We start from the raw sequence: 23,821 nt of genomic DNA on the forward strand, positions 1-23,821 counted from the left end.
AAAAAAAAAAAAAAAAAAAAAAAAAAGACATAAAAATACATTCCTGATTGGACTGTTCTGATACTTTATTAGGCTTATGATCAACCAGGGAAGGGCTAGATCTTGTTTGCCTTAATTGCATCTCTTCCTGATGGTAAGGAGCCGGTTCTGTCCTGTCTCTTGCTCCATGTAATGCACCTTATGTCAGATGGCATATGGGAAATCAGAACAACATTGGGCCCAATAAATCAGGTTGCAGGACTATGGAAGAGCATTTCTCCTGCACTGAAACACTTCTTACAGCAAAACTGATCGGGATAGTCCTACTCCATACAACCCTATATGATTGACAGTGTACACAACCATAGCCTGCAGAGTAGGAAAACAGAAGAAGAGCCAAATTTGTCATATCTAAGCCTATATCTGGACAGCAGAATATATCCTATATCTGGATATCACGATATCAGAAAGAAATCTGAGGCTAAGGATAAAGCATGAAAACTGATCATAGTAAACCTCTGAACTGCTCTAAAATACTTTGATTCCATGTAAATCCAAGAAACACTTGGACAGATAAAAGTTCTGCACTCACTTCAAGAACTGGGATGCGTTGCTATCGCAAAGCGTGGAGCCATAACACCCAGTAGCTGCTTTCTTCAGGAGCAGGTTCCACAGTGTGCTAACTGAGGCGTTGTTCTTTCACACATGATTTTAAGAAGACAGGGTTATCATTACCCATTACAGTTCCACTTACAGTTAACCAAGCAACTTGAATTGTGGCATCTCCTAAACTTGTTCTGTTTTGCCTCATAGTGCCAGTTATTTAATACACTTGATCAGAACCAACCCCTCCTTCTTTTCTTCCTCCTGTTCTGAGGTGTCTGTTTTCTAGATTCCCCTACAGACTTGTGACTGATGACCTGTACCCTTTTATTTTAGATAAAAGTTAGTTTTCATGTTTATTCATGTAAACATATTAGAGCATTTAATTACACTGTTGTAGTAGTAGAGACACCTTCTCTGCTCCTTTCTCATTCTCTCTCTCTCTCTCTTTTTTAAAACTGTTTGGATATCTATTTTGCTGGGGATTTTCTTCTTCTTCTATTGCTCTTGCTATCTTTCAGGGCTTTACCCTTCAGTATCTTGTTTTGCATTACAAAAATACTGCAAGTAAAAGGAAAACTAGAGCTATGGTGGTACATGGTCATCATTTATCTGTTTCTCAGTGTAGTAAGCAAGATGTAATCCTCTATCACTACACAGCAATTCCAAGAGAGGCAATTCGTCTTTCAGGAAAATACAGGAAGTCCACTTGCATGAAAGCTAAATATGCCATTAGTAATGAGTTCATGCTGTTTGTCTCAGTTTCATTAAGAATCATAGAATTGTAGAATGTTAAGTGTTGGAATGGACTTTCAAAATTATCTAATCCCAACCCTCTCTGCCATGAGCAGGGACATCTCCCGCTACACCAGGTTGCTCAAGGCCTTATCCAACCTGGCCTTGAACACCCCCAGGGTTGGGGCATCCACAGCCTCCATGGGCAACCTGTTCCAGTGTCTCACCACCCTCACAGGAAAGAATTTCTTCCTGATATGTAACCTAAATTTCCCCTCTTTCAGTTTGTACCCCTTACCCCTTGTCCTATCACACAGCTCCTGATGAAGAGTCCCTCTCTGGCTTCCCTGTAGGCCCCTTCAGATACTGGAAGGTTGCCATGAATCTCCACACAACCTTCTCTTTTCCAGGCTGAACAGCCCCAACTTTCTCAGCCTGTCTTTGTAGGGGAGATGCTCCAGTCCTCTTACCAACTTTGTGGTCCTCCTTTGGACTTGCTCCAACATTTCCATATCATTCTTATGTTGAGGGTATCAGATCTAGACACAGTACTTCAAGTGGGGTCTCACAAGAGCAGAGAACCATGTAGGAAGCTTTTATCATACAGCAGATGAAGTCAAACAAGAAATTTTTTTTCTTTTGGTGGGAAAATGCCAGAAGGTTATTGTGTCAGAGAGTGGGAAGCAGCGAGATTTTGAGGATCACAAGACACCGTACACTTAAATGCTGAGAAAAGCTCCTTATGTTCTCAAATGTTTTCTGGGTAATGAAACCTGGAGACTAATATCCCTGCCCTCTGTGCCCAGTGTGAAGTGCCCACAGCACTGCAGGCTGCCCCAGCAGGGCTTCTCACACAAGCAGCACGGGCTGCCTGCCCAGCACACCCAGCAGTGCTGGCAGGACACAGAGCTGTGGGTGGCAGTGCCTCATGTGCCCACAGCCACACGGGAGCACAACTTGTCCCACACAGCATTGGGGTGGGCATGCTGCTGTGTATTTCCAAAGGGGATCATGCACACTTGCAGAGGGGTGTCCATGGACATGCAGGCTGTGGTGCCAGTGGAGGAGGCTGTTTCCGAAGGGTGGACCATTTCGATGGGAGCAGTAGGGTCTCTGATGCTCCCTTCCAAAAAGGGCAGCCCTAGAGTCACAGAACAGTGGAGATCTCACAGCAGGAAGCTGCACTGGTGCGGACAGCACAAGCTCCCTACTGTCTCCACAACAAGCTCCTCTGTCCCCTTCCTCCTGCTCCTCTACCTGCCTGCGGACCTTCAGCACCCCAGGCAGAGCACAGAGCTCTGCTGTCCATGGCCATTTTGTTGGACCAGGTCAGTGGTCCCATGCCCTTGCTGCTCAGTAGCTGACTGCCTCTCATGTTGCTGTGTCAGCTACAGTCTTAGATTATCCAAGAGTTAAGTGCAGGGTAGCATCTGTGGTATCCTGGGACAGTCCCTGATGCCTTGATTCCCAGGCTGGCTCATCTACAGAAAAGCATTGATGGCAAAACACAATGCTCCAGAAAGGAGTGGCTGGTGGTGGGAAACTCTTTGCTCCTCAGACACGTTGATGAGATGCTTCATCAGTTGCTCCCACTGTCTTCTGTTCTGACACAGAGGTCATGTCCAGCCACAGGATGTACAGCCCTGAGCTCTGGGCAGCCTGCTCTGCCCTCTGCCCATTGCTGTGGCTATCACTCTCACTGCCTAATGCAGGCTGAGCGTCTGAGGAGAACACTGACTTTCTAATTGATACTACACAGGCCAGGTGACAAAAGTAATTTTTGTCTTTTTCCCAAAATGGTACCATCTAACCATACAGTCACTTAGCCAGAAGACTGCGACCACTGTCCTTTCAGGTCAACAATTCCTTAACTAATGTTTCTACATCTTTGAGGCTGGTGAGATACTGGAACCCAAGGAGGCTGTGGATGCCCCAACCCTATCAGTGTTCAAGGCCAGGCTGGACAAGGCCTTGAGTAACCTGGTCCAGTGGGAGATGTCCCTGCCCATGGCAGGAGGAGCTGGGACTAGATCATCTTTAAGATCCATCCCAACCCCTTAACATTCTGTGATTTCTATGAAACTCCCCAGTCAAGCCATTTAAGTAACAGGTTCAGGCAGTCAGTGCCTCACCACTCCCCTCTCCTTCCACCTGCCCATGTGTATTAAATTGTATGTACTTTCTGATCAAAAACATTAGCTATAAGTAATGGGTGTAGTGACTGGCTATTGCTGGGGTAATAGTGGGGGGGTTCAGCTGCAACAATGGCCTGGTTGGGACAGATGCTTTCTGTCACATTCTGTAAGTATTTCTGCTGCTGTTCTGGGCAATTCACTCAAAAAATACCAACTGAAGCGTAGTAAGTACTTTATTGATAGAATATCATGCAGAGTTCAGAAACCATTGGACAGTTCACAGCCTAGCCACGTGTGAAATTCAAATCACACCTTTTGTTCATTTCAATATGGAATCTTCACTTGCTAGAAGGGAAGAAAAAATAAACATGGTTAGTACTACTAGCCACTCCCATGCAGTACTAAAATACACAAAACATCAGCAGAATCAGAGGCTACTTTCATGTAATTTCTTTCTAGTCAGTTTTTATGATTCCCACTTCTGTCTGTTCAACAGCATTGCAATTCATACTTTGGAGTAAAGGCACTTTTAAGTTTATTCACTGGTGAAAGACAATTTTCTGAATTGATGAGTCAAATAAGCCCAGAAAAAGCTATCATTACAGATATGTCCAGTCATCCAACTGTAAGGAAAAATCTCCAGCAACTACATTGCATTCAATCAAAGTTTAACAATTGCTTTTCTGAAAAAAACACACCAAAACCATTGCTGGGAACAAAGACCTGTCATCTTTATGCCATTTTTAAAGAGATAAAACATTCTAAAGAAATAATCAGAGAACTTCATTTTTAAGTAGGCTGGCAACACCACAGCATAGTCTCTACCTCCAAAATTACAAAAGTTTCACCTAGCTAGAGAACATCTAAAATGCTTATTTATTTAGTCCATGACCAATGGAGACTATGTATTTAAGATGGCAAAACAGCCATGCAAAATGGCTTCATCTCTAGTAGGTGATACAAATCACCCAACTGCATATTTGATTTTCTGTATGTGTAGTTCATTTAACTTTACAGTGTTTCGTTCTGTGTTAGTTTTGTTTAGGACAATGGAAATGTCACTAGTTTCCATGGAACAAGTTACCGAGTGTGTAGCTGCTCCAAGAACAGCCTCAGCTATTAGTCAGTTTTCTGACTCTTCTTAACTCTAAGTCCACCCAAAAAAAAACCCTTGCTGAAACCAAGCTAGAGAGCACACTCCTCTGTAAGGTAGCAGGGAAGGAATCCTCTGTTAGAAACACACAGGGGACCCAAGAAATAATCCTAAGGACCAGGGCGACAACACCGCAGCAGGAATATTACAGGGTGGAAGGGAATGAGAAAATAGCAGCAGTACTAATATGAACAGATCCCCTGCAGCATGTATCTTTTCACATGAGAGATACAACAAATGAAGCTGACCTCTAACACTACACCTGTGATACCGCTTAAAATTCTGGAGTTGCAATTACATGCAGCTGCCTACGGCTTCTGGTTTAGATGATCAGTCATACTTATGAGGTCCCTGCACTGCATGGAGAAGAGGGACTGTAAATTTGTTGCATACAGCTGAATAAGGGGCATCCCACTACAGTCATTAAACAGATCCAGTCATTCCTCACAGGACAAGCAGCAGTTTTTAGCATTTTGTTTTCTCACTGGAAAGTCAGACAGCCATTTAACAAGTCCTGACTCGTTTCAAAAGCATTTTTAACGCTTCCTCTGATGACCTCTTCCAAATGCAAGCATCACGGAACAGCAGCACTATTTACTCCTCACATCACCCTAAGCATTGGCTCCACGGATTAGCTGTAAGCCTCAACTTCTCCTAAAAGCACTGCTGTAAAACAGCAGCACAGCAGCCAAACGTGGGATACACAAACTAAACGGAGGAACTACCTTCTGCGATCTCTTTTGCAATCCGCTCCAGCTCCTCACGTTTCTTTTTCTCCTCCGCCTCTATTCTTCTCTCTTCTTCAGCAATCGGCTTCAGGTAGTCTGCCATCAACACACTCGCTTTAAAACACGCCTTCCCGAACCCATGGCGGAAAGCTGCGCGCCCGCAGGCTCGCTCAGAAAGGAGGATAAGCCAGCTTTTTGCCGGCACAAAGGCACAAACCCGTAGGGATATGTGGCCTCACCCCGGCAGGGCCGCCCCGGCAGGGCCGCGGCAGGGGCGGGGGGAAATGGCGGCCGGGCCGCCTCAAGGTGCCCTTGCGGGGCCCGGCGCGGGGAGCGGCCCCCGGGACGCCGCACTCACCGTATCGCTTCTTGCCGTAGATCATCCCCACGAGCAGCGCCGAGTAGCGGGTGAACTGCGGGACGAGAGACAAGGACGCGCCCTTCGCTCAGCCCACACGCACCGCCGGCCCCGCCGCCGCCCCCCGCCCCGGCCCGCCGAGCCCCCCCGGCCCGGCCGGCCCGTCCCGCGGCCCCGGCACACCCGGGACCCCCCGGGACCCGCCGGACACACCGCCCGCCGCCCTCACCTTGATGAGCGGCGAGACCTGCACCGGCGGCACCATCCTGGCGGCGGCGGCGGCCGGAATTGACGGCGGCGGGCGGAAGGGGAGGAGAGAAGCCGTGAGCGGGCAGCCGGGAATTGCGGGTCCTGTTCGCTCCAGGGTTCGCAATTCTGGCGCTCAAAGAATTCCCAAGGCGCAGGGACTGGAGCATCTCTCCTGCAAGGAGAGGCTGAGCGAGCTGGGACTACGCAGCCTGCGAGAGATGATCGGGGGGAATCTCATCGATGTTTTTCAGTGGCTGATAAATGGGCAACAGACTGAGATGTAAGAAATTCCTCTTTAAGTGGAAGAAAAAACCGAACTTTTTTTAGTCCCGAGGGCAACTGGACATTCAAGCGGGTTGACCCGTTTGAAAACAGATAGTAGAAAAAAAAAATTCACTGTTAGGGTGATGAGGCACTGGGATGGGCTGCCCAGGGAGGCGGTGGAGTCACCATCCCTGGTGTTTAAAGAGGAGTCTGGATCTGGCAGTGGGTGATGGGGTTTAGTGGTTCAGGGGTTACAGTCCAGATGGCTGGACCCTATAAGCTGTTGAGTGGTTGGTGTGTCTCCGTGCAGATGCGCGGTATGACTGGACACCGACCTTGGCAACCAGGTCTAGCCGCCCCTACTTTAAACTGGAGGGTTGGACTAGATGGTCTCAAGAAGTCCCTTCCAGTGTCATCCGTTCTATGATTCTGGGATTGTAATAATCGTTGTGTTACGCTTTAATTCTCCTAGAGACAAAGGCCTGTGATGTTTAGTAAATCTGTAAAGAACAGCTAGTTACAGTTAGATTTGGGAATGTTCTACTTGAGAATGACACAATTCAAATTAGTGCAGTTTGTTTCTTGAGAATGTACCAAAACTATCACAATGATCCTAAATCAGCTCTGTTTATACGAAGTCTCACATCAAGTTTGCCCTCAAGTTTATGTTTTTAGATACTACCAAATTTGGTTTGAGTAATAGTGTCTTGACTATAAGAAAAAATAAAATTTTTCTTTTTGCAGAACAAATTACTTATTTGGAAGTGGGATAAAAAGAAGGAATGCATTAGTTAGCCAATACAGTTCCTTGTAGTATTTATACATTACAATTCACTTCACTTCAGCCTTGTAAACACTGCAGTGAAACTTCTCGGTCAGATTCAGTTTGCAGTCTCAGTTTCTTCAAGTACCAACAGAAATAGAATCAACATTTCTTCACATCACATTAAAAGCATTTGTGTTTTATACAAAATCACAAAACTGAGGTTTTTGATGGTTTTGAAGGAAAAAAAACCCCCACCATCTAACATAACTGTAAACATTGGATATAAGTTTCACCTGCAGAGCAGAAATAAAGAGCTACAAGCTTTGTTTTTTCACTGATCGAAATTTATTACAAATACACATATTCACTACCTATTATGTGACTGCTGCACATTAGAAACAAAACCATACAGAAACAAAAGTGCTTTTATTAAGTATCAGAAAAATCCTGCTACACACAACACTATGGAAGTTGTTTAACCTCAACTAGGTATAAATCCCCTTGAGTAGCTGAACATACTCTCTTCACACGAAGGATGTAATATTTACAATTACATATAGGTATCAAGGTGCTTCAAACCAAAAGCACAAGTGCTTTCAAGACTGATCTCAACTAAAACAAGATAACTGAATTTGTTTTCACCTCTAATTTCTTCAGGCATACTTTGCCACAGTATTTTTTTTTTAAGATGAACAACAAAATTCCCCAAATGCCTTTAAATATGGCATTAAAGTTGTCAGGCACTAAGACAGTTCAAGATACAAACTAATGGCTCTGCCAAAAAGAAATGTAAAGGCTTCCAGGGCAGCCAGAGGCTAGATGACTTGATAAGCGTAAAGCTTATCAAACCACATAAAAGGGTAAAAAAAAAAAAAAATCCACCAAACCCTAGACTGGAACTTCTACAGGGTTTGTTTCTTCTGCTGTCTTCCTGAGACTCAGACGACTCAATAAGCCACTACTCAGGAAAAAACTCAACTCCCTTACCTGAGGGGGTACTCTCATATGTGGCAGTCTGATATTCTCTTTGAATATGATGTCATGCCTTCAGAGTAACAGAAGGATGTTCCATTCAACAGACAGGAAAACAGACACAAAAAGCCTGAGAAATGCAAACTTTTCAGATGAGCTGCTGCTGCAGGACAGAAAACAAATTTACCTCTAGTCCCACAGCCCTTTTCCCTGGGAGGTTATCAAAGTTAGTTGAAACCTTGGATTGTGGCAAAGCCACATGAATCCTCATTTGTTACATATATCCTTTTTTAAAAAGAACAAATATGCCCAAAGAACTTGTGTTCAGGTAGCCTGGAAGACTGCTATCACAATTGCAACTCCCATCTAAACTCACCCACAGAGCCACTCAAATGCAGCAGGGAGGTTTCCAAATGCTATCCCCAGTTTATTACTATGCAGAACAGACACTGTAACCATTTGGGGGGGAGAAAAAGAGAAGACCAGCAACCTGTATGCACAAATGTTCCACCATGATGCACCTTCCAGAAATCCAGAGGTCTCCATTGTCGTTCCTACCTCACTTCTTATCTTACAGTAGCACAACCAGCTTCTGTTCTGGTGTTTGGTTACCATTTTGCTGGGCACCTGTTTGTGCACTTCTTAATTGAGCATCACTGCAGTTACATGTCAAGCAGCATTTTTTCCTGTAGAGTAACTCTAAAGGAAACAGAACATGCTTTTCTTTGTATCCCCTATTTGCCCAACATTTTCAATAGCAGATTTTGGAAAAAGGGTCTCAGGCATGACCAGCTAAAACTTAAATACGCCCTAGTTATGGTCAACGCAGGCTTTGGTTTAGGTCAATATAGTCCACACATGAAGATAATGTGAGTTAGAAGAACTAAAGTTAATCTCGTAACTTCACATGCACTGTGTGGAAATTTAGGACAGTGTTTCAGTAGGAGACAAACATGCCTCTTCTTCTTCTAACAATACAACCTTCCGTCTAGAGAGAGACATCATGGTCTTTACAACAGTTAAAGAAATTCTAACAAAAATGCGCAAGGCAAGAAAAGCAAATGGGATTACAATCTGCATAAGATGGAAAATTGCTGTGGAAAATTCACTTAACAAGCACGTTAGAAAGAAGGTCCCAAGGCTTACACAAGGATAGAGAGCCAGCTTGGCAAACATAAAGGCATGCTCCTTGCCACCATACCTAGCAAATGGATGCAAAGTTTCCCTTTCATTGAGGAGGGCTGTAGTCCATATTGCAAACTGAAATATGCTGGCAAAGAAGGTGATAACACAGCTGACCTGAATGGCTTCTATTTCATTATGAGACTTCTCTGCAAATTCACTGGTCAGCTGGTAAGCTAGTGGAAGCCCACCAATGAAAGCCAATGAAAGTATGTTAAGCAGTCCCATTAATCGGGTAGCTTTTGTTACATAAAGGAAAAGTGAGTGATGGACAAACCACAGGAGACCGATTGTAACAAATGAGCCAAAGTAAGCAAGGTAGTTTGGCCCATATTCACTTAAAGCTTCAAGAAGACTGCCATGGAACTTCTCCTCAACTTCTCTGGGATCAGGGACATTGTCTTCACTGTGGAGAGAAAACTTACTTTACATATTACTGTTATAAAACCACACCTATAGCAACACTGAACTGTGTTGCTTTACTCTGAGCAAGTAGGGAACAACAGGCATCCATTATAATTTTTAACTTAAGTGTTTCAAATAACAGCTCTGCAAAGAAATTAGATCTAAAAGGAAATCTGAATGCAAGCTGGCTAATAAAGTTGCCACAGTGACTAAACAGCTTTTGTTGATAAAAGCCTTTCATCTGAAAACATAAATGAACAAAAGAGAAAGCTTTTTTCTTCAAGACTCCACATCCCGACATGTATTACATAAACTGGTGATCACTACTGCTAAAACATGGACGTTAGAAGTATTTTTGGTTTGTATTCTGTATCTTTTCAGAAAATCATACCTAAAGTAACCACTGCAGGTTTTAGAAGTCACAATGTCTGATGGACTTTATTTTCTCAAATATTACATACAAAGTTAATATATTTAACAATACGAAGTGAAAGAAGCAGTACAAAGCCTTACCATATATCCAAAATGAGCAGAGTTGCTACAATAGCATAGACTCCATCACTGAATGCTTCTACCCGTTCTTTACTCAGAGGCTCACTGAGGTAAAAAGTGAAGGTTTCTAGGCTATGGTGTTCCTCCTCTTCATCGCTCTGACCTGGAAAAAAATTCAGATGCTTAATAATGAAATAAGAAGGAAGTATAAAACAAGGTAGTTCAACAGCCTACTGTGACCTCCCTTTCTCTTTCTCCCCACCTGCCAAAATTTTTCTGTAGGACGAAGGGTTCCAGTCATCCGCACAGGTCAGTCACTCCACTTTTTTTTTTGGCATCTGTGCCTCTCCCTTAAGTTCATGTTTCTTTCAAGACAAGCACTTCAGGGACAAAAAAAAGCCCTGTCCTTTAATTGTATGGCAAACAATTTCCTCCAAGTGAATAGTGACTCAAAGTTGTAATTGTACAAACCAAATCAGATGCTGTGCCTCAGGTCCTCTATGACAGTGTGAAGAACTTATGGTAGAAAAAAACCCTCTCTGGAGTATGGTGGCTAAACTGGGATATCAAATTTAAAATAAATCAAGTCTGTGGTCAAAAGGTGGAGCTTTTATAGGAAAAGTCAAACCCATCTAAAGACTGGATGGGTCTTTAGACCCATCTCTAAAGACTGGACTCCGAACTGCCTAGCTAGCCAAAATGCACTGCTGCAGGACTATAGGTTGGACAAAGAAAAAGCTTAAGCTTCCAGAGGAAGCAGGAAGAGGAACTGAATACAAAGCAAGTGTAATCACAAGAAATTCAGTAAAGCAGTAATTTATGTCAGCCATCTGACAGGGTGAGACGTACAGACATGACCTGACTGCAAACTAGTGTCCCCATTGCAGTAAGCACAGACAATATTTGTATGTGTTTATTCTGGGCTCTGACAGTCTGGCTTCATCCTTTCACAGCATTTCTGCCTCCCTATTATTGGTGCCACATGGGGGAGTCAGAAGTACACTCCCATTTGCACTGTAAACAGATGGACTTGTACTAGGCTGAAGAACAGCAGTAGATGCACAAAGTTGTTACTGTTCTGCCCTCTACCATGTGAGTGTCAATTCCAAAGACATGATCTGCTCAGTGTTTTTGTGGCCAGTTTATACTGCTCTCTCAGTGCACCTCTCAGCTGAGAGGTTGCATGACACCACATTCTCCTTTATGTTGGCACTGGCAACCTCCTTCTTAGCAGGGTTTAAGAGTAGCTCAGGCTATTGGCATGGCTGTGCAATTGTTAGTCTTGACACAAGGAGGGCAGAAAGAACATAAGCAAGGAGCATGAGGGAAGGAAGCATGGATTTAGGCTGACTCAAGCCATCTGGGAAGGCACCCCTCTAGACCATAGCACTTAATGAGATCTAACACCCTGAACAGTTAACTACCCTGAAAAAGTTTGATTTACAAGTGCAGCTCTTGCCAGTTTGAATATGTGTGACTATTCAGCATTGCAGGGAAGAAAGTGATAACAGCATAGTGCTTGCTTCGTATATTCCTCTGTCCCCATGCTCCTTTTTTAGGAGGAGAAAGGGATAGACGGCCTGCAGCCATCATTCATGTACTTGTCTCTGCATGCATGTGCATACTCAGGACAAATCAGAGAGGTTTTTCACTCAGAGAAGATCTTTATATCTGTTGTGTCTTACACAAATCTCATCACAAATAAGGAAAACCAGGGAGCAGGGGAGAAATTCTTTGGAAGCACATCAATAAGCCCCAAAATGACTACATTCTAAGACTGAAAATGGAAGCAGAACTAAAGTAACTTCATTACAGGCTGTTTGGATAACATGTTGACAACCTAATCTGAACATACTCCTTTGAATTTTGTTAATTACTCACCAACAATTTTGCTTTTACACCATTTAATGAATCGAGTGAGATGTGGAAAAATGATTACGAGTCCAAGAAGTACATAAGACTATGGAAAAGAAAATGAACAGTTTAAATATAGTTACAAAAATATAAATTAAGTTTAATATGAAACTATTACTCTCAATCTTATATATAATCACATTGAGAAAACCAAATACTGACTTTACAACCTGAAAAAAGCTCAGCTGAAATGAACGTGCACATCCTGAATATTGCATGTAGAACCAAATACTGCTTTTTGATAGCTAATTTAGTACCAGCAACGAAGCAAACTAAAAGAAGGGAAATAATTCTGCTGACAAAAAAAGGTAGGAATGATTGCTTTGGAAGTTGAAGAACTATCCCACATGATTCTTATGGGTCCCTTCTAATTTGAGATATTCTACGACTCTATGATTTATGTCACTAAAACCCATTGGTGGGTCCTACGTGGTTCAAAGGCTTTGCACAGGTCTAAGCAACCAAGCAACTTGGAGACTAATTTCACTGTTGCAAATATTAAAAAAGCCAAACGACCCATTAGTGAACAGGGTGAAGGAGAAGAGGAAAACATTTTCAGATAAAATTATGCCTTTTCACCTTTGGACTCATAACTGCCCCTTTCATCAGCTGCAACCTGATTCCTCCCAAATGTATTATTTAAACACTGCCAATTCTGTGGAATCTTTCTCAAAATTCAGTTAAATCCATCTTTTCCTAAAGAACAAGAGGAACAGAAGCTCAGGATACATCCAAAAACTAGATTTCAGTTCCAAGTAGGGGTTCTGAAAAAATAATAACAGCTATTACTAAGTAGGAGCAATTCACTGCCATTAAATAAAGATGGAAGTGAAAAAAGGCTGTGAAAAAGCAGGCCTTAGCCAAAATTATTTGGTCTTCAGTTTGTGCAATGTGGTGTTTATTTCATGTAACCTTCCACATTACCTCACCTACTTCTGATGAGTGAGATACTAAGCTGAAGTTTAGAAGAACTGCTTAAAAGAAAAAATCAGGGGTAGCAAGTAAGGTTAATTTTGTAGCAGAATAATCTATTTGAACTATATGAACTCATGGATCAAGTTACAGATTGATAGGTCTGAATTGAACATATTCAGTGCAAAATAGCAGTCACAATACCACAGAAAAGGCAACTGAGAAAGTCTGCATATTTAACATGGACATCATTAGTTTCATACACAGTCCTAAAGACAACTAATATAAACTGCTGCATCAAGGTTTTTGGCTAACTAGGAGAACTTACCAAAGGAATAAAGAAAAAAGAAAAGATGGCTGCTAAAAAGCATAAAACTGGTCCTCTTAGGATAATCTTTAAGATATGACGTTTATAGAAATTCTGATTTTCAGACTCCTGTATCTGTTGATTCAGTAAGTGTGGGTGATAGAATCCATATGCTACTATCACAGCCTGCAAGGAGAAGAGAGGTGCTGAACTTATGCAGCATTTCAAATATAAAACATGAAGTTATAAATCAACAAATTCCAAAACACCATCAGACTTATTTTTCACTCCCATACGGAAGGTTGGTCTTAGAAACTCTGAGATTTCACAGTGCACTGTACGTCAAGATTTTAGTCTCCTCTGCAGAGCCTGTCATGACCATGGGTCGTCTTCTTACATGAAGAGGAATGAAGACCTCTGTAATAAGGAACAGAAGTGACAAAGCACTGCACCAGGAGAAAAACAGCAGCACCGGACTGAGGCTGAAAGCCTGTGTTCCCTCATCCACCACTGCACAGCTCAGAAAGAACCTCAGCAGGAAAAGTAAATTGCAATTTCCCCCAGGCATTTTTAGAAAGAGTAGGAAAGGAACTCTGTGGAGATCAGCTGATGTAGTTGGATAAAACAGTGGAAGACAGTGGAAATGCAAACTTTCATCTTACATACAGATACTGTGTTATCACAACAGGCACAACTTTGAAAAAGAATGCTATACAAACAACACATTTACCAATTTATACTCCTAGGTAAGAAACTTCATTTTAGTTCTACCCAAGAAAGTCTATTTAAAAGTAAAAATATAAATGGATAGATCCAATACCTGTATAAGGCCAATGACAACAGCACAGACACTGAACAGGAAGATGCCAAAAGGTACCTCTGGAAAGGAGGCCATTAAGGAAAACTGAAAAAAAAAACAACTGGATCAAATATGTAATTAAGAAACAATGTAAGAATAACAGCAGAGAAATGGAAGCACTCTTCATTCAATACTGAAACTCAGAAACCTAAACAATAATTTGAATTTCACTATAATTCCACTAAATGCAATTTCTAGCCACAAATACATGCAGGCATCCCAACCAAAGGCACCTGGAGAGATGGCTTTGCTCTGATGTTGATACTGCTCAACCTTAACCACTCTGACACTATGTCTCCATAATAACCACAGACTGGCCTGTAGCTGAGCATAAAGTTTAACTGGTTTTGGTGGACATGACGTTCATAGCTGTGAAACTTTTTGATATTACACAAATTAAAAGATTCAAAAAAGTACCCTCTCTCTGTGGCTCTCTGTTGTATCAATTTCTGCAGTTTCATTGGTGGGGAAGGGAAAGCAGGACGTAGTATTAAAGTAACATTGGCAACTTTCCAAAAATTATTTCAGCTTCAAGGCAAAGTAAAAATTATGTGCTCTTGCAGATAAAGATTGCTTTATTGACCACAGCCTTATTTTCTGCAGACTAATATTTAACATAGATATGTCCACAGAGAAACAGGTGCCTGCCTTACACGTATAACAGCCACGATGCATTTTAAGCAACTATTTTATTCTGTTATATAGTGTTCACTTGCAAATACCCTTTTTAGGTCATCTGACCAAAAATTGTGCAGATTTGAAAAATGAACATCAGCTGCCAGAATCAACCTTGCTGAGTACGTCAAAAGCAATACCATAAACTCTGTCTAGATTACAAAAGGAAAATGTTCTATCATCTAAAGAGGAGTCTGAAATACAGTTTTATTTATCTTACCAAAGGCAAAATTCTCATCAGACAACTTTGACCTTTTTCAATACAGTTACTCTTTTAAAAGAAATCATGGGAAATTTTTGACCATGAGGGTGGTGAAACACTGGCACAGGTTGCCCAGTCCCTGGAAACACACAAGGTCAGGTTGGAAGGGGCTTTGAGCAATCTTATTTAGGTGAAGATGCCACTGACCATTACAGGGGCTTGGATTAAGTGACCTTTAATGGTCCTTTCCAACCTACACTATTCTATGATTCTATGATACTATGGCTTTCTTCTAGAATACCCATTTTCTGCCAAGTCTAAAACATGCAATAATTGAAGGCTATAACATACCCTCATGAATTTTAAAGAAGTAAGTCTTATTATTACAGTGGACTCAGGGTGAATATTATAGTAACACTTTCCTGGTTTTCTGAATACTTTGGTAAAATTTTTCCAAACGAATAGAGAAAAAAACCACTGTAATTTAAACATATATCACTTTTTAGAAAAGTACTTACTGTATATGGCAAAAAGGTTATGATCATCATACAGGCCTAAAACAGAAAAACGCATAGTGAAACACTAGGTAAAAATACAAAGCAAGCAATGCCCTCATTGAAGATGTGTCCAGAAAATACAAACAGATCAAATGCTTGTGCTGCATCATGAAAAACAGCCCCGTTTCTGAAGTTGCTGAGCTTTGACTACAACAAATGGATAGTTTTGTACATACCTTTCATGTTTGCTATCAAAACTGTACAGGCAGATTTTAGAAAACACTACAGTTTTGTTACCTATACCACAGGTAAAAGTTTTGCTACGTTTTTTAACAGACTTCTTTCTAAAGTAGCAATGGTAAATGTACCATACCTTCTAAATGGGTGTTTCTGATTTGTCAAGAACATTAATCTCTGAACGCAAATATTTCATATACAAAAAAGCAAAACTAAAAAAAAACCACCCCAAACTGAAAACAACACCTCAAGCACAAAGAAATGCTCTGCTTTGAAAGCTACATTAGGTAAGAATTACAGGCCTTAAGCTAGTCCTCTAAAAGAATTTCCTGTAGTGTTATTTCATGGAGCTTAACCAGTGCTTTTATTAACAAAATTAAATTAACTGTGTGTCAGAGAACAGAGTTTTAAACACAGAAAAATACTCAGTTCCTCAGATGAACTTCAGACCAACCTGGTGCAGAGCTTCTTTTGGCTTATAGTAAAACATTTGGAAGTTAAAAGCAAGTTACTTATCAATGAGTCACCTTGGCAAGGAGGAGTTATAGACCTTTGTATCTTCCTGACTTGGAAATTTGGCAGAGTGATACTACTTAAATTAAAAACTTTCAGATATTCACAGACACACTTAAAAAAAAGTGATCCAGTGCTTGCCAGTTAAACATCCAGCGTGTGTGACAAGACTTACCAGATTCAGAAGAGCCAGGACATCATCTATAAGCTCTATGACCTGAAACAATCTGTCAAGGCAAGGCAAGATATCATGAACAAGCCAACTCTCAAAATATATTTTACAACACTATATACAAACTGTGCTTTTATACTATAGGGGAACCTGACTTTCTTTGCTCCAGAATTAATACAAGTATTTCAGGTGTGACCAAAACTCATTTACCTCAAACGTGGAAGTAATTTGTTAGAAAACTCTGAAGAGTGAGATACAGTCAAGGTCAGTCATGGAGGAGTTATTAAGAACCCAGTTTCCATTTGAATGACAGAGTATTATCAGAATGTTAAGGCTTAAAATTATTTATCTTGAGATACAGCATAGTTATTATCACACAAAATAAAGCTTTGCTTGCAAACTTCCCCACACCTTGTTAAAGAAATGAACTCATCCGTGAAACTGTCACTTAGAATCATCAGAATCCATCACCTTCCACAAAACCCTAAACTATTCAAAGACTATGCCTCAGCATTTACTTACACAAGCAAAGAAAAGCAATGTGATAACAGCACCGATGTGAGGTATCAGCTTCAAATATTGAATCACAGGTGGCACACCTTGACTGCAAAGCAGTCAATCCACTTGCACAGTAACATTTGTAAATTTAAAAATTCCAACAAAAACTGCCATGGTTCCAGTATGATGCCTGCATGTCAATTCCTTTTTAACTACCAAGACAGGGCAGGTAAGGGTGCCCACAGCTCTATGAAATGCAGAACATTACAACAGATAAAATGAAACATTACAACAACAGATAAAATGAAACATTACAATTGATTTTGTGAGAAGCACTGCTGAGGACAGAGAGACAAGTTTTTGGGCAGCTGTACTGTATCAGTTCCTCTCTTGTGGAACACACTAGTTACAAAGTAACGCCTTTTCAGCGTAATTAGAAGTTTAATTGCATCTAAAATATGAAGTAAAATGAAAAGTAAAAAGATACACGCTTGTTCTTCTCTGTCTCACTATGTCAGTGGTGTAGGAGTAGTTATTCAATGCTAAGGGTAGCATTTCTTTACAATGATTTTTCAATATTATTTAACAACAGACAATTCAGAAGTATGTCAGCAAGACAGAAATGTATCAGACACCTGGTCATCTCCTGTACTTTCAAAAATCAGTTTTTCTTCAACTTTGGAGTTAGACATATTCTTCCTACCTGACATGAGCTGCCCATGCCACTGTGACTATTAAGAAGGTCATCAAGTAGACCGCAATTTTTGCTAGAAGAAGTTGCTGAACACTTTCACCTAATTTCTGCAACAGAGAAACAAAAGTTAAATGTTACATTTTTGAATTATTACCAATATCTGCAAATGAGAAATGACATGCCTCCCAAAAATGCAGTTCTCTTCCAACAATCTTTTCAGTACCTTGCAGAGGAACTGGTTTATCAGAAACTTATTAAGTAGGCTGAAACTTGGCATATGATGTATCAACACATCTCTTCGACCTGTAAAAGGGCTTCCCAATACTCTGTTCACCTTTTGATTCACTTACACACCCTCTCACCACTGTTACTGTGATAATGCATTTCAGAGCAGGACTGGTCACAACATCCCTCTTTCATTTTCACAGCACTGACTTCTAGAGCAGAAGCAGCACACAAGTTTTCATGTGATGGTTGTTAGCAAGGTGGAAGGAGAGGGCTTAACCTCTGCAAATTTTGCATGTACCACTACAGTGGCTTAAACAGACCCATGCAGCATATTTGCTGTTACAGATCATACTTGAGCCTCCTGAACTAAGTGAGACAAAAGGTCTGTTTTTAAGAGCAGAAAAATACATCGTGATAAAAGAAAAAAACCTGTAAATTTTCTCAAATTGTTTTGTTTCCTAACTTTCCTGCTTTTTCCAGAATTAATTTATTTTCTGTAATCTTCTTTTCCCACCTTTGCTTATTCAGATTACATGTATTATTGATCTGATTTTATAGAAGCACAGAAGATGCTGAGTCGGAAGGAACCCATCAGCGTTATCCAGTCCAACTCCTGGCCTGCACAGGACACCTCAAGAATTCCACCATGTGCCTGAGAGGTTGTCCAAATGCTTCTTGAACTCTCTTAGGCTTGGTCCTGTGACCACTTCCACAGGGAGCCTGTTCCAGTGCTCAACTACCTTCTGGGTGAAGACCTTTTCTTGATATCTAACCTAAACCTCCCCTGACACAACTTCAGGCCATTTCCTCAAGTCCTGTCATTGGTCATGAGAGGGAAGAGATCTGTACCTGGCCCTCCACTTCCCCTTGTGAGGATTCTGAAGACCCAATGAGGTCTCCCCTCAGTCTCCTCGAGGCTGAACAGACCAAGTGCCCTCAGCTGCTCCCCACACGGCTTCCCCTCCAGACCTTTCACTATCTTTGCTGCCTTCCTTTGGAAACTCTCTAACAGCTTAATATCTTTCTTATATTGCAGTGCCCAAAACTGCACACAATATTCAAGGTGAGGCTGCCCCAGGTCAGAGCAGAGTGGGACAATCCCCTCCCTCGACCAGCTGGCAATGCTTTGCCTGATGCCCCCAGGACAGGGTTGTCCCTCCTGGCTGCCAGGGCACTGCTGACTCAGATTCAACTTGCCATCGACCAGGACCCCCAGGTCCCTTTCTGTGGTGCTGCTTTCCAGCCTCTCATTCCCCAGTCTGTACACACATCCAGAGTTGCTCCATCCCAGGTGCAGAATCCATCACTTTCCCTTGTTAATCTTCATACGGCATCCAAGTCATTGATGAAGATGTTGAAGAGAAGTGGGCCAAGGATGGAGCCCTGCAGAACCCCACTAGTGACTGGACACCAGCCTGATGTTACCCACCAACATTCAGACTGCACTACATAAGTAGCTTCTCTAAGTGATGATTTATTACCAAGAAGAGCAGATGCTTTCTGAAAGACGTTTTGGTCCGATGGGCAATTTCTAGTTCATAGAAAAGTAACTATAAAATCTGTGGCCTACAATATACAGCTTATTCAGGCTTTATGTCTCAATGTATGCAGATAACAGGGGTCTTTGGTATTTAATTTTTCACCCAGAGTTCACCAGGTCATCCCCTATGCAAAATTTCTACTGGGCTTAATGTTACTTAACAGTTTCAGCTCTTTAAAGCCTGGAACTCAAAATGAAGCAGGACTGCTATATGAGGATGCTACATCTACTTGCGAGATCACGAGAAACAACAAAACACACGTGATACCTGATCAGGATGTATTTTTGTGTGAGCCACCGGCAAAATCTGAAATAACAAAATGCTTATTAGTACATGACATTCTTTTTCTTAAGAGCCTCCCTAAAACGCAACAAACTTCAGGCGGCCGCCAGTACTGCCGGGTGGCGCGGCCACGAGCAGCCTGGGAGGCACATCCGCTCTTGGGCCACGGCCGGCACCGCCGACACTGCGGGGCTCGGGGACCGCTGCCCAATGTCGCGACAGCGCCGCGGGAAGGGCCGGGCCCCGCGGGAGCGCCGGGCAGGCCGGGCACGCACGGGCGCGACCCGGAAACCCGGGAGCAGCCGCGGCCGCTCCAGCACTCGCCCTCCCTCCTTCCCTCCTTGCCTGCCTCCCTCCCTCCCTCTCCCGCTGCCGAGCGCTCACCATCACGGTGGCGATGATGGAGAGCAGCGCATCGCTGTAGGCCAGCAGCCGGTGCGATGTCTGGGTGCTGCAGCTGCCCGGCTCCGACTCCAGCCCCCGGCCGCGCTCCGCGGCCCGCGGAGCCGACATGGCCCCGCTGCGCCCCGCCCGCGGCGGCGGCGGGGGCGGTGCTTCCCCTCACGGCCCCGCGGAGGGGCGGGAGCCGCCGGATCCTCCTCGGGTCCCGGGCCGGGGCAGCGCTGCTCCTGGTGGATACCGAACACGCGTGAGAGAACGGCGGTGATGCTGGGCGTTCGGCGCCTGAAGAAGCGATGATGACTAGGCTTCGCGAACGAAGATTTGGGAAGGCTCTATCCCCATTTGTTACAGGCACGCTGGTGGCTATTGAGGCCAATACGAGACAGACATATCCGATTGCAAAAGGCACAGCAGAAAGACTCCTTAGATGGTGTGTTCTGCAATACACGGTTCTTTCTGCATTGCCTTTTTTCCTCAAGAGTGATCCTGCGTGTGTTCTCAAAGGAGACAGCTGCGTTATAGATGATGTGTCTCCAGGCCTCCCAATTGGAGGCCAGAGTAGACCAGTTATGGTGATCAATATGGCCAAGGCTGAGATGTTGTTTCAGGGAGTCCTTGTATCTTTTCTTCGGGGCTCCTCTCTTGTGGCAGCCGGTGGCAAGTTCACCATAAAGCAAGATCTTTGGGGGCAGTGGTTGGTCCTTCATCCTGGAGACGTGCCCTGCCCAACACAGCTGAGTTCTCAGCAACGTGGCCTCAATACTTGTGACTGCTGCTTGTTCTAGAACAGATGTATTGGTCACATAATCTGACCAGTGGATGTTTAGGATTGTACGGAGGCAGGGTTGATGGAAGCGTTCTAGGAGACGCAGGTGGTGGTGGTAGATGACCCATGATTCAGATCCATATTGAAGAAGCGACACCCCACCTTTAAAAGGCCTTCCAGTTGATCTCTCCGTTTTCCATTGCAGCATCCCGAATCCGGTGACACTGATGGTGTTTTCCATGTTCAGCCAAGGAAACATCAATGGAAGAGGCAAAGGAACGTTGGTTCTCTCTTGGAGAACCAATTGATATTCCTCAAACAAGTTTCATTTTTAGAAAGGGAAGAGCATTGCCATCAGGTCAAGGGAGGTGATCCTGCAGCTCCACTCAGCCCTGGTGAGGCACATCTGGAGTGCTGTGTCCAGTTCTGGGCTGCTCAGGACAAGAGGGACATGGAGCTCCTGGAGTGGGTCCAGCAGAGGGCTGTGGAGGTGATGAGGGGACTGGAGCATCTCTCTTACGAGAAGGCTGAGGGAGTTGGACCTGTTCAGCCTCGAGAAGACATGGCTGAGAGGGGCCTCATCAATGTATGTAAGTGTCTAAAGGGGGGGGGGACATGCCAAGAGGATGGATACAGGCTCTTCTTAGTGATGCTGAGCGATAGCACCAGAGGCAACAGTCAGAAACTGGAACACAGGAAATTTCCACACTATTTGTGCACCTGGGATCTCAGTGAACATAACCAGACTTATAGTGCCTAGTTGGTTATAATCAGAAATGAAGCCTAGTGGCACCCAGCCCCTCTGATCTCCCAAGACCAGAGAGTTTATTTGCTGCCATATTTCTATACTTTTAATGCAGGAGTCAGAAAATATTGACTGTTCTTTGTAATTTTTTTTTCCTTTTACTTTCAGTCTTTTGGGGTATACGTGTACCCTGCTGGGGAATATATGTTGAGTGAGAATATTGTATAAGACACAACCACAGAATAGGTAAGGTTGGAAGGGACCACTAGAGGTCCTCTGGTCCAACTCTGCTCACAGGGTCCCTTACAGCTCGTTACTCAGGACTGTGTCCATAAGGCTTATCTCCAGAGCAGAAGACTCCATGATCTCTCTGGACAACCTGTTCCAGGGCTCAGTAACCTGCACAGTAAATGAGGTCTTCCTCATATTCAGGTGGGACTTCCTGTGCATCAGTTTCTGCCCATTGCCTCTCATCCTATTGCTCAGCACCACTGAGAAGAGTCTGGATCCAACCTCTTGGCACCCACCCCCTTTAGATACTTATATACATTATATACATTATATACATTATATACATTATATATATACATTCTATACATTATATATATACTTATATACCTCTTATATACTAAGAGTTTCCCTCTTAGTTGTCTCCTTTCCAGGCTGAACAGTCCTGGTTCCCCCAGCCTTTCCTCAAAAAAGAGATGCTCCACTCCTCTCATCATCTTTCTTGCCCTCTGCTAGACCAGTTCCAGGAGCGTCCTGTCTCTTGTGCTGAGGAGCCCAGAACTGGACACAGCACTCCAGATGTGGCCTCACCAGGGCACAGCGGAGAGGGAAAATCAGCACACTCGACCTGCTGACCATGCTCTTCCTAATGCACCCCAGGATCCCACTGGCCTTCTTGGCCACACAGGCACACTGCTGGCTCATGGACAGCTTGTCTGCCAGGACCCCCAGGTCCTTCTCCACAGAGCTGCTTTCCAGCAGGTCAGCCCCCAACCTTTACTCGTGCCTGGGGTGATCCCTCCCCAGGTGCAGGACCCTCGCCTTTGTTGAACTTCAGACATTTCTGCTCTGATGATCCCTCCAGCCTGTCGAGGTCCTTTGGAAAGGCTACATGATACCTCTTGGGTATTGGCAACTCCTCCCAGCTTTGTGTCATCATTGAACTTGCTGAGGAGGCATCTGCCCCTTTATCCAAGTCACTGATGAACCAATTAAACAGTACTGGGCCCAGTATTGAACCTTGGGGAGCACCACTAGTAACAGGCCTCCAACTACACCCTGTGTCACTGAGCATGGTCCTCTGGGATCTGCTGTTCATCCACTTCTTGATTCATTTCACTGTCCACTTGTCCATCTTGCAATTCCTGAGCTTACTTATCAGGATATTGTTAGAGAAATTGTTGAAAGCCTTGCTGAAGTCAAGGTAGACAATATCCGCTGCTGTCCCTTCGTCCATTCAGGTGGCTGTCCTATTGTAGAGGGCTATCAGGTTGGTTAAGCATGATTTCCTTTTAGTCAATCAGTGCTGACTACTACTTGTCATCCATGTGGATAGAAATGGCCTTCAGAATGAGCTGTTCCATCACCTTACCCAGGTGTAACAGTGTAAAGCACAAGTGTTTTAGAATGTATTGTAATAAAGATTAATGATTGGGTAGACTGAAATTATTCGTATGAATGTTTTTCACTGCTTTGTATGAAGTGTTTTATGGAACATGTAACTTGAGTTTGAAGTGCATTTATTACACAGAATTTAAATACTTCCAGGCACACAAATCTCTGTATGACTAGTTTAGTTTTTTATTGTATCGTAATAAATTCTGATATGAAAGAAAGGCAACGAAATAGATGAGTTAATGGATTTCATAGGGCATTTCTGATAATCCTTAACTGTGGTTTAAAGTCTTCTCTTTATTGCTTTCCTCCACAAACACTTAAGCAACCATTGTCCTCTGGAGAACCAGTGTTTTTTTGCTGTTATGTACAGAAAACTTTTGTTCCTAGGATTTAAAACAAAACAAAACAAAAAGACAAAACCAAAAGGGGTGCAGATGGTCTCTTTCCTTCAACTAAGTCACCTCTTCATGTATCCCTTTCCAGAGGGCTGGTTTTCTCTGAGAGTGACAAACCTCTTGCAGCATACTAGCTACCACCTGAGTTACCATAGTTAGGATGTGCCTTCTCCAGGCATTGCAGCTGAGATACAATTTTGCTTTGTTTTTTTGAGGGTTGGCTTTGTCTCATTTGTTTAAGTGCCTTGCCTTCGTTACTGCTTTTATTACTTCATATACCTCACTACTGGGAAGTGTCTTGAAATGCAGGCATGCTGCTTCCTAGCACTGAAGAC

The 23,821-nt window shown here is 43.1% G+C and overlaps 2 protein-coding genes across 2 annotated transcripts; both read right to left on the reverse strand.

The window, feature by feature from the left end:
* Nucleotides 1–3,667: 3,667 nt before the first annotated feature.
* ATP5ME (ATP synthase membrane subunit e) lies at nt 3,668–6,010 on the reverse strand. The gene is made up of 4 exons (XM_027745164.2): nt 5,921–6,010; nt 5,692–5,746; nt 5,331–5,429; nt 3,668–3,797 (listed from the first exon to the last, which is right to left on the reverse strand). The coding sequence occupies exons 1-4, from the start codon at nt 5,954–5,956 to the stop codon at nt 3,772–3,774; spliced, it is 216 nt and encodes a 71-aa protein (XP_027600965.1). The 5' UTR covers nt 5,957–6,010; the 3' UTR covers nt 3,668–3,771.
* A 1,282-nt stretch (nt 6,011–7,292) lies between these two features.
* TMEM175 (transmembrane protein 175) lies at nt 7,293–20,107 on the reverse strand. Its single transcript, XM_027745159.2, has 10 exons — nt 19,937–20,107; nt 19,538–19,576; nt 17,511–17,608; nt 16,313–16,364; nt 15,409–15,444; nt 13,975–14,058; nt 13,176–13,340; nt 11,903–11,981; nt 10,043–10,184; nt 7,293–9,530 (listed from the first exon to the last, which is right to left on the reverse strand). Exons 1-10 carry the CDS (start codon nt 20,063–20,065, stop codon nt 8,867–8,869), a joined length of 1,488 nt encoding a protein of 495 aa, XP_027600960.1. The 5' UTR covers nt 20,066–20,107; the 3' UTR covers nt 7,293–8,866.
* Nucleotides 20,108–23,821: the final 3,714 nt, after the last annotated feature.

The sequence above is a fragment of the Pipra filicauda genome, unplaced genomic scaffold (genome assembly GCF_003945595.2).
Source record: "Pipra filicauda isolate LSUMZ 115617 unplaced genomic scaffold, ASM394559v2 scaffold163_size1657671_pilon, whole genome shotgun sequence".
Classification (NCBI taxonomy): Eukaryota; Metazoa; Chordata; class Aves; order Passeriformes; family Pipridae; genus Pipra; species Pipra filicauda.

Excerpts from the sequence above, each read along its gene's own strand:
- ATP5ME (XM_027745164.2), bottom strand. The coding sequence starts at position 5,956 with ATGGTGCCGCCGGTGCAGGTCTCGCCGCTCATCAAG. Across the intron at positions 5,430-5,691 it reads CTACGGCAAGAAGCGATACG|ACTACCTGAAGCCGATTGCT; the intron begins GTGAGTGCGGCG and ends TGTTGATGGCAG. Across the intron at positions 3,798-5,330 it reads TGCAAAAGAGATCGCAGAAG|CAAGTGAAGATTCCATATTG; the intron begins GTAGTTCCTCCG and ends CTTCCCTTCTAG.
- TMEM175 (XM_027745159.2), bottom strand. The coding sequence starts at position 20,065 with ATGTCGGCTCCGCGGGCCGCGGAGCGCGGCCGGGGGCTGGAGTCGGAG. Across the intron at positions 14,059-15,408 it reads TAACCTTTTTGCCATATACA|TTTTCCTTAATGGCCTCCTT; the intron begins GTAAGTACTTTT and ends TTTTTTTTTCAG. Across the intron at positions 10,185-11,902 it reads GTGTAAAAGCAAAATTGTTG|GTCAGAGCGATGAAGAGGAG; the intron begins GTGAGTAATTAA and ends ATTTTTTTCCAG.